This window comes from Canis aureus, chromosome 24 (genome assembly GCF_053574225.1).
Source record: "Canis aureus isolate CA01 chromosome 24, VMU_Caureus_v.1.0, whole genome shotgun sequence".
Lineage (NCBI taxonomy): Eukaryota > Metazoa > Chordata > Mammalia > Carnivora > Canidae > Canis > Canis aureus.
In genome coordinates, this window is record NC_135634.1 from 45,460,053 (window position 1) to 45,478,882 (window position 18,830).

At 34.7% G+C, this 18,830-nt stretch overlaps 2 protein-coding genes across 8 annotated transcripts in view; one reads left to right on the forward strand and one right to left on the reverse strand.

The window, feature by feature from the left end:
• GIGYF2 (GRB10 interacting GYF protein 2) overlaps positions 1 to 18,830 on the forward strand; it is a 136,232-nt gene that overhangs the window by 52,309 nt on the left and 65,093 nt on the right. For 6 of the 7 annotated variants that reach the window (XM_077869264.1, XM_077869258.1, XM_077869259.1 and 3 more), the window contains 2 exons: positions 3,579 to 3,690; positions 4,525 to 4,565. The exons of the other annotated variant lie outside the window; for it this stretch is intronic. In XM_077869264.1, coding sequence (XP_077725390.1) covers positions 3,579 to 3,690; positions 4,525 to 4,565 — 153 coding nt within the window. The remainder of the gene's footprint in view (positions 1 to 3,578; positions 3,691 to 4,524; positions 4,566 to 18,830) is intronic. 7 annotated transcript variants of the gene reach the window in all.
• KCNJ13 (potassium inwardly rectifying channel subfamily J member 13) lies at positions 9,743 to 18,535 on the reverse strand. Its single transcript, XM_077869266.1, has 3 exons — positions 18,380 to 18,535; positions 12,682 to 13,156; positions 9,743 to 10,718 (listed from the first exon to the last, which is right to left on the reverse strand). The coding sequence occupies exons 2-3, from the start codon at positions 13,139 to 13,141 to the stop codon at positions 10,096 to 10,098; spliced, it is 1,083 nt and encodes a 360-aa protein (XP_077725392.1). The 5' UTR covers positions 13,142 to 13,156; positions 18,380 to 18,535; the 3' UTR covers positions 9,743 to 10,095.

Consider the following 18,830-nt stretch of genomic DNA (forward strand, 5'->3'; position numbering starts at 1 on the left):
TATTATTTTGATACTACTTGTTGTATTTTTTTTTTTTCTATTTGCTCCACTTTGTGTTCATTGATTTTCTGCAACATAAGGGCATTCTGGATGTTTGTAATATATGTATTCAGCATTTACCTCTTAAGATGGTTAAATCATAGCAGTAGCCTAAACATACGCTGTAAGTTTTTGAAGAGGTGCTTTAGAAGTGGAAGAATTGGATATCTACAAAGCCAGAGGCTGTTGTCTCCACATACCGTACCACCCAGATTGTCTTGATCGAGTGTGGAATATCTAAATTCTTTTTTCTTAAAGCTATGCCTTATGAATAGTTATTTACACCCAGTCTTTACAGAGACTATGCTTTCCTGTGAAGAGGTTGCTTTCATTTATTCAAAATGTGGGAATAATGAAGAAGCTAACTAAATTCTCTACTTGTAGACCAGGTACATTACCAAGGTATATGTGGTTTTTCCTTCTGAATTTGTCAGTTTCTAGAACAGCAGTTTTTAACCTGCGGAGTTGTGAGAAGTACCTCTGCAACAGAATACTGGGTGGTGAAATTTAGGCATGTGTGTGCTTCAAAAGCTCCATAGGTCATGGAGATTCCCACATGTAATTAGGTTCCATTGGTCCAGAATTCATTTGAAATTTTGCATCTGGGTGGTGTAGTAATGTTTTGGAGATGGCTCTGGTCCTCTCCTTGGGTGTTACTTGTGTTTTTCTCTGGTAAGCTGGCAGCAGGGAGAGGTTACACTCAGGCAGCTTTGCCTATTGTGCTCTTTAGAGTAAGTCCTACAGAGGACTTAATACTCAAGAAGTGTGGCCCATAAGCAAGCTGTTTCATTAGCCTCAAGTCATCACCAACTTTGTGTGCCGCAAATACTAACCAGTTTTCCCTAAACAGTTGTTAAAAAAAATTCCATATCAAGAAATAAGTGAAGGATTGACAAAATTCTCCCTTTCTTTGAACTGGAGGATTATCATATATCCCACATTCAGGATTTAAAGAGGGTATGTGCAAAAGATAGATACTGTGAGAGAAGTGGTGACTTAACGCTGATGTGAACAAATGGCATGAAACTATTCATATAAATGAACTGACTTGGAAAAATAGTTCCAACACCATTGTCCCAACTGTGATTTCCAATAATTTCATAAGACCATTAATCTGGTTCTATTTTTTTCACTTAGTACTTAATTTTGACTTACGCTTTAAGTAATGGTTATTACAGCTTTGTTTTACATGGGCAGAGCTAATATTAGATGATTATTTGGCTCTTTTTAGCTTGAGGAACCCTTGATGTGAAAATTGACTGACTTCTAGATTTCTAAATACCATGAAATAGTAAAATTTAAACAAATGGGTGGGGAAACAATAAAATTATCATCTTTCTATTTTATCTGGTTAATCTGTTTAACAGTACAGCAGATCCACACAATGGTCAACCACCTGGCTTCGTCATCATTAAATGGAAGTATGTGTGTATGTGTGTGTATATATACACACGTATATATATTTTTTAAAGCAAGTATATTTTATTCTCCCAAAATAATTAGGTGAAATCTCAGGGCAGTTCTTTAACTATTTAGCTGTGTAAAAGATTCATCATGTTATATATACTTCTTATATGAGAACTATTTTTTTTTTGAGAACTATATTTATATATGATTTTGGTCTTTGTACTTTGAAGATTGTTCCTTATGTTTTACAAACTGGAGAGCTCTAGAACCTGATTCTTTTTATGTGCCCACTCATGAATCTTAAGTCTGATAAGGAGGACCAGTACCAATGCTGGTTATAACTGGCAGAAAATACTTTGTGGTATGCTTGTTTTTCTGGTAACCTGAAGGCTATTCTTTATATTCAGATTTCCAAAATAAAACTCACTTTCAAGATGTTATGTACTTAATGGTTTATTTGAGAAATTTGTTCTCTTCAGAAGAGAAGACTTTCACCCTATAAAATCATCATTGTGGGAGATTATCCCAGTGTTACGTAACAGTTTGTGTTCTATTGTTTTAGGATTTTAGATAAAATGTATACATTTCCTAAGGAGAGAGGTACTGAAACTAGGAGTTGACATTAAGTTGACATAAAGTTAAATTGACAGAACTAGAAGGTAATTTAAGATTATTATAGTTTATACCTAGTCCTCACTTCCATTTTATAGATGAAGAAATGGATTACCTGGACTAGTTAAAAGGGTGCCCATTGTTTCCTAAAATTACCCACATGTAATTGTGTGCATTTTATAATAAGATTGTATAAAGTACAAGTATATTCTGAGTCAGGTTTTGATAAATTATAAGCAAGAAGTGGAAATCCTTTGTGGATATTTGCAATAATTATTTAACTCAATTGTATTTAGCTTGGAATGCATTCATACTTTTGTTCGAGTTTCATCATCATTTTTCTTTGGGTGCCTTTACACTGGTAAAGAAGTTGAGCTACGGATGATGGCTAAGATTTCACCTAAGTACAGCCGTAGACTCCTCTCCCTTTTCTAGTTTTCTGACCTGTGTGTTGAATACACATGGTGCACAATAGTTGAGAAGACCTCACTTTGCACAGAAGGTATAAAGCTAAAAGTTCATATGGTTTTCTGTCACCAGACCAGCAATTGGATGTATACTCTTCCTGACCCTAACTGTGCAGCTTTATCATTTATATAAGTGGAGTTATTTTTATAAGTATTATTCTTTGGCATGCTTTTGTCATTCAACAGGATAATGTAGATTTCTTATGTCAGCATTTTATCTTCTGTGGCTTCATAGTGTTCTATCAAATTATTTTATCAGAATTTATTGGCCGATCCTTTATTGATTAGGTTGTTTCCGGTGTTTAAGGTTGCAATGAACACCTTTATACATATGTATTTGTGTGTTTCTGTTAGGATAAATTGTAGTTAGAATCATTGAGTCAAATTTTGATAGATTAACCTCATTGCCTTCAATAAAGGCCAGTTTACACTTGAAGGCCTAGAGCCTCTTAATCCCTGCATTCGGCACATTTTCACCACCAGCCCACTGTTTCAAATTCAGTCTGGATGCTTTTCTTACTTGAAGACTTGAGCAAAGGGGAAAGAGTGCCTTTGTTGCTGAGGAATATGCTTTAAGAAGTTAGTTCTCAAAATTAATAGAGTTTGACCCTATTAAATTATTCTTTCTTTGGAGTTAGATAAATAATTTTAACATTTGTGTTTGGCTTTTATACGTTATCTGTTCTCAAGCTCTCTAAATCTTTCATTTTTGTTGGAAATAATCCAATAAAAGGTCCTATTTGTAGTAATAGTTTATTGATCTTAGAATTTTACTGTTGAACTTTGGTATTAAAGAAATGAATGTTGATACTGTTTCTTGTTTGGGACTGGGACTCTTCCATCTGTTTCTAACTTGTTTCTTTCAACTTCCTGTGGTCTAGCCTCTTCAGTGCCAGTTTTGGTCTTTCAGGTAAAGATCCATCAGATCTTGCTAAATGTTTAAATGTAGACCTCCTCTTTATGGAGAGACAGAACTTCAAGATTAATCTTTGGTGTTGAGTATTTTCCAAAGTTGACATCTGAGTATCATTTTTTCTGTTTTCTTATTTTCAGGCAGAGGCAGAGGTGAATGTGGTTTCTACCAAAGAAGCTTTGATGAAGTAGAGGGTGTGTTTGGTCGAGGAGGTGGCAGGGAAATGCATAGGTCACAGAGCTGGGAGGAAAGGTAACTAAAAGATCCAGATCTTGGTATAAAGGTTTCTTGGTGTAACAAACATTTTTTTTTTCTGCTTTATGCAGAGGAGATACTTCTGTATATAGTTTCTAAGATTTCATTTAAAAAATGCTGTTAATTGAGTATCAATCTGTAAGAATTTTTTAACAGATCCTTATTTAAAGGATGAAACATTCTAAATAAATAGGTTCATATGTTAGTGCCAGCATGGGTATTTCATAGTTTATCACATTTGCTATTTGATTAGCATTCAGTGGGAGGCATTAACAATTGACATTTTATTGCTTGTTGCTATTAGTCAAAGCATCTTCTCTGTTATTTGTGAGTTTTTGTGATGTTTGTTGATGAGGGAGGGCAGTTGCACAAAGTTGTATGTGCAAAGATGTCCACTGTGATGATTATAATAAGAAAAAGCCAAACAGCTTAATATCACTGTGGTTTCTTATATAATGATATACCCACACAATAGAATATTATATAACCGTTAAAGTTAGGATGATTTTGAAAATATTTAATGATGTGGAAAACACATTCTAAAAGTATATTAAACTATAGCATATATGTAAAATCATGTATCTAATTTTAAAAAAGAACATTTTTTTCTGGGTAAATAGAAGCTAGTTAGATTTTGGTGAGATAGTGGATATTTTTGTTTTTATCTTTGTGCTATTTTGTATTTTCCAAATGCTACAATAATTATGCATTTGTTTTATAATTTGAAAAAGAAAGCCTGCTATTAGAGGAAGATAGGGCAGTGGATGTCACGGATGGAAAGTCTATATATTACTCTCAAGTCGTGTTTGAAACTTATTTTATCTTTTCTAGAGGTGACAGACGTTTTGAAAAACCAGGACGAAAAGATGTAGGTAAGGCTTGCTTACTGTTTTGAAGTATTTTTATCTAGACTTCCATGATAATAGTTCGTAACAAGGCTCAAGGATACATTTATTAAAAATTAACTCATTACCTGTACCTCTCCAGTAGATGGAGTTGTAGCATTGCTTGCATTAATAATTCCATGGGTCTGTGAGGGCTCTGTTGCATGAAACTAGGGGTGGTGAACACAACCATTAGGATTTACTTGGATTAGCTTTTTAGGTTTGTGTGTTCTTGGGAAGGCATATATTCTTTATTAAGGCTACCTTGTGAACTAAAATTTCAGTCTGTTAACTCCCTTTTCCAATGTAGATACATCTCAAGGGTGAGAAGAAATAGGAAAAATGCTAGAATGCTTGTTTTCATGTCAGAGGGCAAGTGCTAAAACTTAATGTTTTTACTTTAGTCTTTTATTCATCTGGTCTTTTTGATGTATAATCTTTCTTTTTTCTTGTTTTGAGATGAGAGCCCTCAAAATAAATTATAGTTAAGTTAGCCACTGAATTAAAAGGTATGTAGTAAGGGAATAAGATTTCCATGTTTGTGCTCAATTAATCATAGTTTATATTAAAAAATCTAATATGTTAAGATGGGCTTTCTGACTGATTAAAGGTACTACCTTCCAAACTGCCAGTGGGTAGTAATGTCTGAGAGGAAAAAGAAATGCCGATTCACAGTAATATTGGAGTTATGAAAATCACCATGCAAGATCCAAATTCCTACAAGTACCAGAAAAGGACTACAGAGTGTGATTATATCTGACAAGAGTAAATATTTCTCAAAGATATGTTAAATATGTAAATATCACTCATAGGCTGATTTGCAGATTTTTTTTTTAACACTAGTTACAGTAGTCAACTTTGCATCACTGTTTTCATATCAAATTCATTTTTTCAGTTATTTAAACTTCTCATTTACTAACATGGCATCAGGAATAATCAGTTGTATTTATATTAATGAAAAGTTAAATGAGTAACACAAATTTAAAAGACTAGGTTAGTTATTGCTACTTGAAAGGCTTTACTTGTGTCATAGACTATTGGATAAATACTATCTTGGGGCATTTGTTTAGGACTTTTGCTTCTATCCTTTTCTGATTTAGTACTTCTGCCAGTGCATATGGAAAGATAATGAGGGGTAGTTTGGAGTACAGGGTTTTGAGTCAAAGATCACCAGTAATCTAAGTTCTCAGACATTCAGTAGTTTCCTAATAAATGAAGGTAAGAATGCCTTACAAAATTTTTGGGATTAAATACAAGTATATGGACCCATTTATTTGTTTAATAGTTATTGAGTTCCTACTCCTTTGATAGGCCCTGATAGGCCATGTGTTAGGTGCTATGTAAATAGTCCCTTTTTTTGGATGACATTGTTTGTATGTGACCAGATTTTCAAACTATACAGTATTTAGAGGGATAGCTATAGAGTAGAACTGGTGGGACTTGAGATAATTATTAAGATGGAACAAGAGATCAGATCTAATCAAATGGAAGTTTAACAGCAGAAAATGCCAAGCAAGTCTTGCATAAACTCTAGAATTGAAGATATGGAGTAATGGCATAATAGCATCCTGCTGGGGAAAGGCACAGCCTTCTCAGCTGACTGCGGGATCAGTGTTAACCAGCAGCGGGATGGTGCCGAGCACAGCATTTACTAGGACTGAAGTGTCCTCATGATGCAGGCGATAGGGGTGCCTGCTGTCTTTTTTATTGACACAGGACAGCTTAAGTATTGTGTGCAGTGGCCATACCCAGAAGGGATCCATATGTTGGAGTAGGATGCTTAGGGCATTTGAAGCCCTGTGATGGGGAATGCATGAAGGAAACAGGGCTGTTTACACAGCAGACAAGATTGTGGGCAGGACAGGGTGGGGAGGAGGGTTTTTAGGGTTTCTCTCTACAAATATTTGCTTAACAGTCATAAAAGAGGAATTAAATTTGATCTGTATGAGTCTAAAGGCAGATTTAAGGAGGCAGATACTCGACACAATCTTAAAAAGGTTTACTAGAGTTGTCTGAAAATGGCTTGGATTGTCTTGGGAAAGCAGTGTGTTCCCTGTTAAGACAATAGCTTGATTTTAACTGTTTTACACATAGTTATATTTGGTGGTTTGGATAGAGTGTAAAGTTTCTTTTTTATCATTGTTTTAACTCTTAATTCAATCTAGGTTATTTCCCCAACTACTATTAAAAATACAAGTCTTTTTCTTTGTCACCCTATAGGTATATCTGTGAAAAGATGAGTTCCATAAAACTAAGTTGATGTGAAGTTGTTAAGAATATAAAGAAAGTTTTTCCTATTAAAATATCAGGGCAAGTTTCACATATATATATAAATAAATCATAGTGGATTTTACTGAATATTTTTTGACAAGATGCACACTTCAGGTTGTATTAACTGCTAATAATTCTGAGCCTTTCTTTTTATAAGCAGTCCATTTTTGTTGAAAATATTATAAAGAGATTTGTTCCTAATTGTATCTTGCACTCTTCAAGAATGGCAGTTCTAAACTAGATTGTTGGGATAGAGTGATATATATATATATATATATATTGGTCAGTTGTGAGATGTTTTAGGACCTCAAATTAAGATTTGGAATACTGAAGTTTCCAGAGTACTAAAGGTTCCAGAATGACTTGTTTTTAAAATTAGTGATGATTTATATCATGTATTTGCTGCTTATATGAAGAGAAATGGGTGTGTTTGCAGACATCTGGGCAAGAATTGTGCATATTCCCTGTGAACACACCCTTGGGACAATGTGGAGGTGGAAAAGGCCTTCAACATTGGAATTACAATTGCTATTCAGTAGGAATTAATTGCTGCAGAGGGAGATCAGTTCCGGTGATGAACTTGTATGATTCTGTGAGGAGGAAATTGAAAGATCATTAAATAAAAATTAATCCAGTTGATACCAATAGGTTCATCTCAATGTGTTACCAATTAGTGGATTTTGGTGTGAAATACTTTAAAGTAGACATAAGAGCCTTTGATTATAAGGCTGCTTCTAGCAGTAGTAGGTATTATGGGCTTATACATATATAAAACCAGACCTTATGATATTTAGTAACTACTTGTCTAATTTGTTGGGATTGTCATGCTGTCTATATTAGCTTCCTAAAGCACTTCTAAAGTGAATTCCATCGTGGTCTTCCTAGTCAGGTATCCAAGATAGCATTACTGGGCTCCCAGGTGCCCCCAGGTTAGTGAGCTGTACAGCCAGAAATTAGAGCTGCTGTTCCCACCTCCCAGGTCTTTCCCCCTCTGTCCGTTTGCACTTCCTTCTCTTGAAAGGATAATGGTATCTTGGCAGAAAACTTAATCCTTAACGTAGAAACTGATTCTCTAAAGTAAGTGAAAGAACCATGAACAGTGCTTTCAGAAGCTTTTCAGCCACCTAGACAGAAGTTTTTGATTGCATTTCTTAGTTGTCTGCTTGTGAAACATTTATTAAATAGCATTAGTATACCAACAGAGTTGTTTTGGGGTATATGTGGAGGAAATCACATCTAGTTTTCAGATGCAGAGCTTATATATACATAGTGTACCTTGAGAGTTCTGTGACTTGAATGGAGAACATGCTGTGTCTGCAGGGAGCCTCATCCCAGATTTTGCTCACTTTTGTCACTTTGGGCACCTTCACTTAACGGGTGGAGTTGTGATCTGTGTAAGTGATATAGAGCTCTTAGGAAAAAGCGTATCATGTAAATCTTTGATACTACTTTATTTTCATAGATTATGTGAATCTGGTTACTTTATTATAGAAATAAGAATTCCTACTGTCTGTATGTGTTATGGCAGTCCTGGGTTGGAAAAAAAAAGTCTGTTGGAAAAATTAGCCTTCCAGAATGCCTAAAGTTTCCAAACAGCAGAAGTTTACCATAATTAATTTCTGTGTTCTTGATATTTTCTTAGACCACTCCAGAGTTCTTTATTTTCTTTTCCTTTTGGTCAAAGAATAGAAAAATGTGACTTGCTGCTCTGTCCTGCTCTTCAGAACTGATTGCCTTTATAGGCTCATGTTTATTTTATGGAATGATTCCTGGCTGGGTCATCACCAGTGGGGAGGGTTAATCTTTCACTTTTCCTACTAAGACCTGAGTAAGGGAAGTTTTAGAAAAGAAGAGCAGCCACAAATCTACTTGAATTCTGATAAGGGTGACTTTTTTGGGTTTTGTTTACTTTGAGGACAGTTTATTATTTTTTTAAATCAAAATGAAAAGCATGCAGAGAATGGTTTTAAATTAAATTGGAGGTAAGGGAAAAGGGTTCATCTAAGTATATGTAAAATAGAAATTGAAGCAGAGAGAGCATAATTTTCATGGAGTATTAGACTTGGTAAGAAATAATAGAGTTTATCTAGTCCAACCTCCTACTGGTGAATAAACACTCATTTTGTGTTTATAGAAAAAACTATTTGAAGTTGGAAACAGGAATTTGGGTTTGAAAATACTTGTTGCCTAATTTTTTGCTTTATCTATTGGAGATGTTTTTCCTATTTGAATTATAAGTAACTGAACTTTTATATCTAAAGCCTTAAATATATTTGCATTTATGAGTTACTTAGGGTGTCCTGTTTTTTTTATACCACTGAATGGATCACAGGTAAGAAGGGAATGTTTTTACTTAGGTCAGAAGCCATTCAAATGAATCGTTAATTGTAATTTTTAAATCACTATTTGATTATTATGCAAGCTTACTTTATAGGAGATAGAATTTTGCATCTCCTTACAAAATTACGGGTTGCATTCAGCCTGGGGCTCTTACTTGATCTGATCACTTTCTGCCACAAATACATGAACATGTGCATGTGTTTGAGTGTCATGCTCAAATACTTTTAGAGCTATGTATAAATCTATATACATTGCTGTGTGTGTGTGTGTGTGTGTGTGTGTGAATTTTTGTTCTTAGGTGGTAAAAATTGAGAGGATAATACTTAACTCCAGTTTTGTTGTATGAAGAACCAGAGGAATGATCTTTGTTGTCTTGCAAAAATAAGAGTTTTAAAATGATGTTCACTAAAAAAAAATAAAATAAAATAAAATAAAATAAAATAAAATAAAATGATGTTCACTAAATATTGTGAAATCATCATTCTACACAGGGAGCTAGGTTTAAGACTAGACTGTTGCTTCACTTGCAGATGAAAATGAGAGATTGTGATTGATTTTAGAGTTCAGGTGTGTTAAACTTTATTGTCCCATTTTACCTTCATTAGTGATACCATACCACTTTAATATGAATCCATCAACATTTCTGTATAAATACCTGTCATGTTGAGATGCATTGATTTCAGCAGATAACCACAGTACAGATTTGTAAGGTAGAATGTTATATTTCCAGAATGTGTATTGTTAGCTCAGCCTTTTTTATGGGCATAGGCTTGATTACTATGATGTAATCAGAGGTGTAATCAGCATTGAAAAAAAGAGAAAACATGAGATATGATGAAAGAGAAGTAGCTGCATAACTGGCTGGGTATATTTAATACATTAAAAAACAGGGTGTCATGGAGACGTCTTATTCTGTCAGTCCTGTTTCTGAGATCTGAAAATTGTCCATGCTTTGTCCATTGATATGGATGTCCATGTCAGTCCTATTTGGGCTCTTGGAGACCAGAGGAGTTGGAAGTTCAGGAACGGTCTTGTCAAAATTCTCCATCTTGATTTGATATTCACCTTTGGAACCCCGGGTCAACAGAGACGCAAAACAGTGATGTAACATGATCTCGGAGGGTAGGTAGGACGTCCTCCTTTGGCATATTTCTCCAGTGCCTTCCTGCATTGCTGAGAGGAACACAACTAATTCAAAGTGGGGAGGATTTTCATGCTGGAGCAGAGTAGCAAGAGGACTTGATGGTATAATGGAGTGATAATAGGTTAGTGGAAAGATAAAGAATGGACATTCCTCAGAACTGATGCCATCAAGGTGGAAGTCCACACTGGTCTGGTTGAGTTCACCATTTTCCCTTTCCTGATAGAGTACAGCTGAGACTCGGACACTAGTCAGAGGACTAGGTCGAGTGTTGGCCACTTGGAAAATTAGATTAGGTTTGCCATCTATGTGAGCTACTACTGCTAAGTCCGTAAAGCGAATTGAAAAAGCTCGATTTTTTGGCCGGGCAATCTTCGCCACAAAGGCACCTAAATTAGAAATCAGTGAATTTTTTTTTAGAATGAACACTTGAAATATGAATACTATTTCCGAATGAGAAGGGTATATCAAATAGTTATACACTTCTACTCCAAGTGAGTTACGAATTGATAAATACATTGTTAATTTGGATAGTCTCATTTGCCTGAAGAATTTTCAACATGTACATACATCCTTATTTTAAAACTATGATTTCAGAAGGCTTAAACAGAATTCATTTTGTTACATAGAAATGTAACTTTCTTTTCATTTCTTACAAAATCAGAGAATGATCATTTCTTATATTTCTGCCCCCAATTTAAAAAAAAGTAACAAAATAAATGAAATTCATTTGTAATTAGATTATTTCAAGTTGAAGTAGAAATTAGATTCAGAGTCGAATGATTTAGGGTGGGAAGGGGACCAGTAGAATGATTGATACATTGAGGAATTTTTTAACTTTGAAACTTATACAACCTCTTCCCTCCCCTTTATTTTATAAGGCTTTGGCTCTAAAGTGTTTTCAGTGTACCTTTAAAAGTGCATTTCTGGGATCCCTGGGTGGCGCAGCGGTTTAGCGCCTGCCTTTGGCCCAGGGCGCGATCCTGGAGACCCGAGATCGAATCCCACGTCAGGCTCCCGGTGCATGGAGCCTGCTTCTCCCTCTGCCTATGTCTCTGCCCCCCCCGCCGTGACTATCATAAATAAATAAAAATTAAAAAAAATAAAATAAAAGTGCATCTTCTGTGCCCCCAAGCTGTAGGTCAGGATTTCTTAACCATTTTTGTGCCACAAATCTTGTTGGCAGGCTGGTGAGATCTGTGGTCCTCTTATCATAATTATGCTTTAAATGCATAAAATAAAAGACATACGAAGGAAACCAAATATACTGAAATCGAGTTGAACATTTAAAAATTTATAGTACTGTATGTGCTTTATAAATGCATTAAACAGCAAAATATATTGGCAGGTTTAATAGTGTACTTTGGGGAGTATTGTAGTGTGATATGAAAATATCAGTGATTGCTGTTTGAATCAGAGTTATGGGTATGCTGATACTATTGTTTTTGTTGCCTATGTTTATAATGGAAGGAAATGGTAATTTTCAGTTAGGGGCTAGTGACAAAAGAAGTAAGTTTTTCCTAAGTTCATGAATCCCCTAAATTTTATCTAATGGCTGACCAGTTTAAGAACTTGAGTAGGGAAGTTAAGTGATTTGTTACAGTTTACAGAGCCAGTTGGCAGCACACTGGACTTCATTCCAGATCACCCTTCATTTGGCTCATTACTTACCTTTTCAGATTATTATTGCATAGTATGTTAAGGCCAGGTTTTCTTTTTGATTTCTTTTTTGATTTTTAAACTATATATACACACCACTTACAAAAATGATGTCCTACTTAATTACAGGAAAGTTTTATGTGTTACCAGGTTTATAAATAAAATTTCATTAATCTTTGTGGACGTATATTCAGTAAGAATGTGTATACTTGATCTCTAAATATAATGCTGACTTTGGTGCTCTGGGTTTACTGATAATGAGTAAATGTTGAACAGATAAACTCAGAGGAGGAAATTTTAACCTAGTAAAAGAAAATAAAATTCTTCTGTTAGGTAAAATGATTGTCAAAATGTGCATTTAACATATTTATCCACTTATCTGACAAAAGTATTTAGTTTCTCTGAAAAAATGCCTTTTAGACTTTTTGTTAATATTCTTTTTGTGTAAGATGTTGCTGCAAGTTAGTGTCATTAATAATCCCTTTTTTCTTAAGGAGTCCAAATAGGTAAAGTTTAAGCATAGGGTCAGGGTTCATATAATTTCATCTCTTATTCCCCTAGTCTTTCTTCAGTCTTAGATATTACCGGCTGATAATGCAAATGAATTATTCTATACCACAGTTGCTTATAATTGGCTATCCCTTCTCCAAACCACTTGTAATTTTTTTTTTTTAAAAGAACAAAAACAATTACCTGTGATAAAAGCCTCTAACATGAGGCCTAGGAGCATTTGTATGGCAAGTAGGGCGATTGCACTTGGACAGTCACCACTGGGGAACATGGTACCATAACCAATTGTGAGTTGTGTCTCCAGGGAGAAGGAGAATGCAGCTGTGAAACTGGTGATGTACTTCACACAGATAGTGTGGTTTTCAGGTGGGGCATCATGATCTAGTTCCAGATCACCATTCATCTCAGCTAGAACATACCAGAGCACTGCAAAGACAAGCCAGTGGACAACAAAAGAAGCAGAAAAGACCAACATCATCCAGCGCCAGCGCATGTCCATTAGGATTCCCCAAGCATCTCGCAGATATGCAAGACCTCTTTGAGCACCATCCATTTGAAGTGTGCTGTGGCCATCCTTGGTGACCATCCTCCGGTATCTCTGAGTTAGGAGAGGAGCAATAACTTTGCAATTACTGCCATCCATCTCAGGCTGTAATTTCTGAAACAAAGAATAAATTAGTAAGCTCTTAACGGTTTTACAGTTAATATTAATTCTGAGACCTCATTCACTTTCTCCTTTTTTTGGAATACTTACCTGGCTACTGGGTAGGCTTTCCCAGTCTAACAGCTCTTTTTCTCTTCACGTAAGAGAAAAGAGACAATACTTATTGACTAAGCCATTCATTTGTTACCTAATCATCACTTGCCTTCGGATATCTCTTATTGTTTCCTTGAATGACTGTTAAAATATTGTTTGCTATTTTAATATTTCCAAGTATATTTCAAAATCCTTAAAGCTTGGGGTTATGGTTCATGTCCCTTTGATATCTTTGTCTCTTGCACATAAAGTATTTATTGATTTGACTAAACATTAGTGTAAATAACATTTTTATAATTAATAATTATGAATAACTCATAATTTAAATGAATAAATTAAATATATGTGTTCCTTTATGTAAATAACTAGAAATCATTTGGAAATGCAGTGTTACACTGTCTGCAAATGTTTTGAAGCTGAATTCCATGCTAGGACAGAACTAAGCTTTTAGATCCATAGTTCTAATGTATGATTTTTAATTAGCCTATTGAAAGTTTTATGAATAGGCTTTGTTTTTGTCGCTTTGTGGCCATTTTCATGGATTCTTTCCTTTGTCTAATGCATTGTCATCCTCTGAATATTCTAGATTCTGATTAGATTGTGGAATGGGGAGAACATTATTTTCTTAGATAAGTAAGAAATTCTAGGTAGAGGTTCCTAGGTAATACTAGTTTTGAAAGTAAGTAAACCAGAGAAAAGCTTCAAGTTTAATGAACTAAAATAACCATTAAGGCACCACATGGCCATTTTTGAAAAATAATTAATATAATTCGTTTTTAGCTGTAAACAGTTAAACTGTAAATCAGTGGGTGTGTTTTTCTCTGTGTGGTGAGAAGAAATCTAAGGTATGCTTTCTGTGTGACGATTTCTATGTCTTAAGACTTTTATGTGGATCTCACAGGAACAGACTGGAAAATGCAGCTTTGCTTTTTCTTTCTTTTTGTCACAGTGCAGTGCTAGGAGTTTACGTTTGACTCTTTGCCTACCTGCTTCCCTCAGAAGTAGATGCTGTTGAGAGTATTATATATCCCCTTCCTATGTTTTGTTTTGTTTTGTCCCTTCCTATGTTTTGAATGACGGTGACACTTAAAGGGAGTAGAGGCATTGGAGCTAAGTTGTTGGTTGAGTTTGCTGGATCTTTTCCTGTGTCTAGGGACTTTGGGGCTGTGGAGACTGCCTTCCTGTGATAATTGGAATTAGACATTGGCTAGTTGGGTATGTAATTTCCCTTTCTCCTTGAGGCTAATTTAACAGATATCAGTGACTTAGAGACATTCTCTTGTATTTTCTTCAGATTTGAATTACTGATGGAACACTGGGATAATGGTTAAAATTTATTTACAGTAATAACCATTTTATTTTATTTTTTTTTAAAGATTTTATTTTATTTATTTATTTTTTTAATTTATTCATGACACAGAGAGAGAGAGAGAGAGGGAGGCAGAGGGAGGCAGAGGGAGCCTGACGTGGGACTCAATCCCTGGTCTCCAGGATTACGCCCCAGGCTGCAGGCGGCGCTAAACTGCGCCACCTGGGCTGCCCTAACCATTTTAGTTTCATATAAACTTAAAGTCTTAGGTCATTAATGCTTTATAATTCATTATTCTGACAAGTAGTCTTTATTATTATTAGTGTATTTTTTTTCCTTAACATAGCTACTTAATGACTCATTTTGCTAGATTCTTTAAATGTTTTAGGAGACCTTATCTCTGTCCTTTTGAAAGTAACAACAACAGCAATAATTTTCACTGTGCTAGGTATCTTCATATTGCATTATATCTAATTCCTTGGTATGTCAGCAGGATAGACTTTTCTTTTGGGTTTGTTCTTAAGATTTATTTGTTTATTAGAGGCAGAGAGAATGCGAAGAGGGGGAGGGGAAAAGGAAGATAGAATCCTCAAGCAGATCCCCTGCCGATCGTGGAACCCTGTGGCAAAAGTGGATCCCAGGATCCCGAGATCATGACCTGAGCCAAAATGAAGAGTCAGACACTTAACTGACTGAATCATCCAAGTGCCCCAGCAAGATAGACATTATTATTCTGTTTCTCAGATGATGTCACCAAGGGTTAGGGAGATGGGGGCCTTAGATTGTTTGTAATATTATCCTCGTCTGGCTAACTTTACTGGTTAATTTTCTTACTACAAGATGCTAATTTTCTTACTACAAGAAAGTTTGGTGAAAAAAAATCTTTCCCAAGATGATTGGCATTATATTTTCAAGATTGTCTTTGACAGCCATATTTTTAGCTTCTAGTAGATGTTCTTTCAGTCCCCATAACTATCTCAAGTATCTGTCTTAAACTATTGTTGACTTCACAAATGATTCTCATGACAGTAATGATTAATAATATTGGCCAACATATATTGTTTACTATGTGGCAGTAATAATACCAAATACTTTCAAATGCCTAGTGCAGAGTAACCTTCTAGTGTTAGTTGCTTTATTATTATTATTAATAGTGTTCCTTAACTTTCCCAGTAGTAAGTACCATTGTAATTTCTATTTTACAGATAAGGAAACTGAGGCATAGTGAATTTCCTAGGATCACAAAGGTAGTGTTATTAGTGAATCTCACACCAAGTCCATAGTCCAGAGTCAGTGCTTCAGAAATAGATATTTTGATCCTGGTTAGCCTTTTGTGAATAATACTACATTCCATTTGACTAGTTTTGTTTAGGAGTCATTATAGAATATTTGGTCTTTAGGAATGTTTAGGTTCAGACCTAAGATTTGTGGTCAAGAAATATATTTTCAGTTAAGGAAGACATCTTGTAAAATTTGAAGATCAGTACAGCCACAATTATTATGTAGTCTAATCTTCTGAATATTATAGACCAGTACAAATTAAAATGTGGAGAGGAAACTTCTTACATAGCATTGCCAAATTTGTATTTTACCAGGTGAGAAAATAATTTCTAGAATATATCATACTAATTTTATAAAAGAAAAGCCATTTTGACCTTAAAAGAGGAAGAAGGATATAATAAATGTTAATTGGATTCCTTCAGAAAGGTTGTGAATCACCACTGTATTGTCCTTAATGGTTTCTTTTTCTTTTCTAATTTTTTTTCGTTTTTTGAGGTGAAATTGGTATCTGATATTATATTAGTTTCAACTTGTTTCTTGCTTCCCATCTGTGTGAAAATGCCCATGATGGACCTTGTACTCTAGTGCGTATTGTACTTTAGGATCCACTGTCCTGGTGAATGCTACTAATTGCTGATTGTTTAACAATAGTTTTTTGTAGGGAGAACTTTGTGATTCTTGATTTTCACCTTAAGTTATTAAGTTCTAAAACTCATTACCTAGGGAGGTAGCATTTCTGTATATATTATAGCTAACAAAATTATTATTATTTGGGCTTTTTCAGGATTGTTATTACCTACAGCTTTGTAGCACTTACTCTGGGCTTCAACAATTTCATTCTTTTTCTCTTGGAATTAACTAAATATGTGAGGAAAAAAACCTTTGAACAGGGATGTCAAGGCTAATATCAAAACAGTGAAGCAGTCTCCTTTTTATATATAAGGCTTTGCTGGATCTTTTTTAAATTGTGTTGGTAAGTGGAGTATTCTCAGATTTTGATCCCCATTTAACGATTGCCCTGAATAAGTCCATCTTTGGATTTATATGAAGAGTATGGTTTAGTATAACTAAAACAAGGTAGGGAATCTAGCTGACCATGCTCTGGCTCTGTTGGTTACATAGCTGTGTCAGCTGGGCAAGCCACCCAGTCCCCTTGGCCAGGCTTCCTTATATTAAAAAAAGAGAGACAAAAGGGAATTAAATAATACGATCTTTTAAAATTCTACAAGTTTTAAAATTTATTTCTATTTCCCTCAACTGACATAGGTTTTTTATATTATTTTTTTTCTTTTTTCTCTTATGTATTTTACATCTGCTTGTGTGGTATTTGAAAATTACATTATTGTTGCCTGATACATGTAGATTTTTCTCTTCATCAAATTTAAAAGTGACTGACAGGCATCATTATATTTATACTATTATATTTCCAAGTAATTTTCATATCTTTCCAGGTGTACAAATACCCTTTGAGTATGTTTGTCTTGGTTTGTATTTATATGATTCTTACTAACTGATCCCAATAGAAAATAGAATTGAAGCTTGAGAAGGTTTGTTTTTTCTCTCTGTGTGTGGGCTGTAAAGTATTTGCTCATTTACAAACTTCGGTGGATAAAAACACTACTTTATAAAAATGATAGTTTGGCTGCTTCGGTGGCTGTCGAAATTATGGATTTGTTTTACTCATTTGGTTTGTAGTACTTAAAATTATATCTTTTTTATTGCCATGTTGTAAGGTGGTAGTGTAGTTCATATTAAACAGTTAATATAATAGGCTATAACTACAAATGTTAAATGATCACAATATTACTATGTATTTGTTCACATCTAGTGTAAAAACTGATTGTATAAAGTCTTAAAGTCATCTCTCCTACCCTCTATAATTGGGGCAAACAGTGTGATTTCTCTCTTATATAAGCTCAGAGAATCTTTTATATTTTAATTTCTTATTTGTAGAAGCACCTACTAATTTTGGTAATTCTATGCTTAAAAAGACATTTAAAACTAGATAGTCATCACTTTTTTCATGAAATAAAAAATTGTGTGTGCGGAGATTGTTCTTGTATACTCATTTTGGGTTTTTTACTCCCTTCCAAAAGAAAGATTATCTATCTATCTATCTATCTATCTATCTATCTATCTATCTATCTATCATCTATCTATCTATCTATCTATCTATCTATCTATCTATCTATCTATCATCCTTCTATCTAAAATCCAAGGAAGAGAGGTGAAAACAAAAAAGCCCCTGAATTTTTTTAGGGCCTTTCATTTCTGCTTATTTCTGTACTGTAACATGGGATTGGTGTACATTTAATAAAACAAGAAAATTTCTAGTAATGCTTTCAGTAGGGCTATTACTCCATTTCTAAAATTTAAGGAAAAAGAATAAAGAACCTTAATGTATGACCCTGAAGGTAATATCTTTGTTTTAAAAATCTATTGGCAATATCTAGCTCTGTCCCTATTTGCCACTCAATTTCTTTCTGTTTCTCTTAAGGAAAGAAATAAGAATGAATATTATTTCATGTACTCACCAGTACTTTTGCTGGGTCAGTCTGTGTGCACAGGTAGGTCTTGAGGAAACTTGCAGAGTCTGTCCTTTTGATAAGGTAACTTTAATCTACAAGGCTAGCTTGTGGGTTCTCTTCTTGGACTGGATTTACAGTTCACATTCCTCTGTTTATAATGTCGTGGGGGCTAGTTTCAGCTGAAGATGATGTGATTGGTCACTTAGTCCGCAGGGGGGCCAATGAGCTCTGATCATGTGGAAAAGAATGCTGGTTTGTTAGGAGGTCTTTCTTTACCCAACACAAACCTTAACAATTCTGGAGAAAGCCTCCAGAACTGACTTGGAGAAGGGGTGCATTTTTTCCCTCTAATCAGGACCGGTCTTTAGTAAGTTTGCATAATCTTACTTAAGAGTTTATTTGAAAGTTCAAAGGGATAAAATTCCCTGCAAGATTTCCTTTTAGCCGTCTTTCCTTA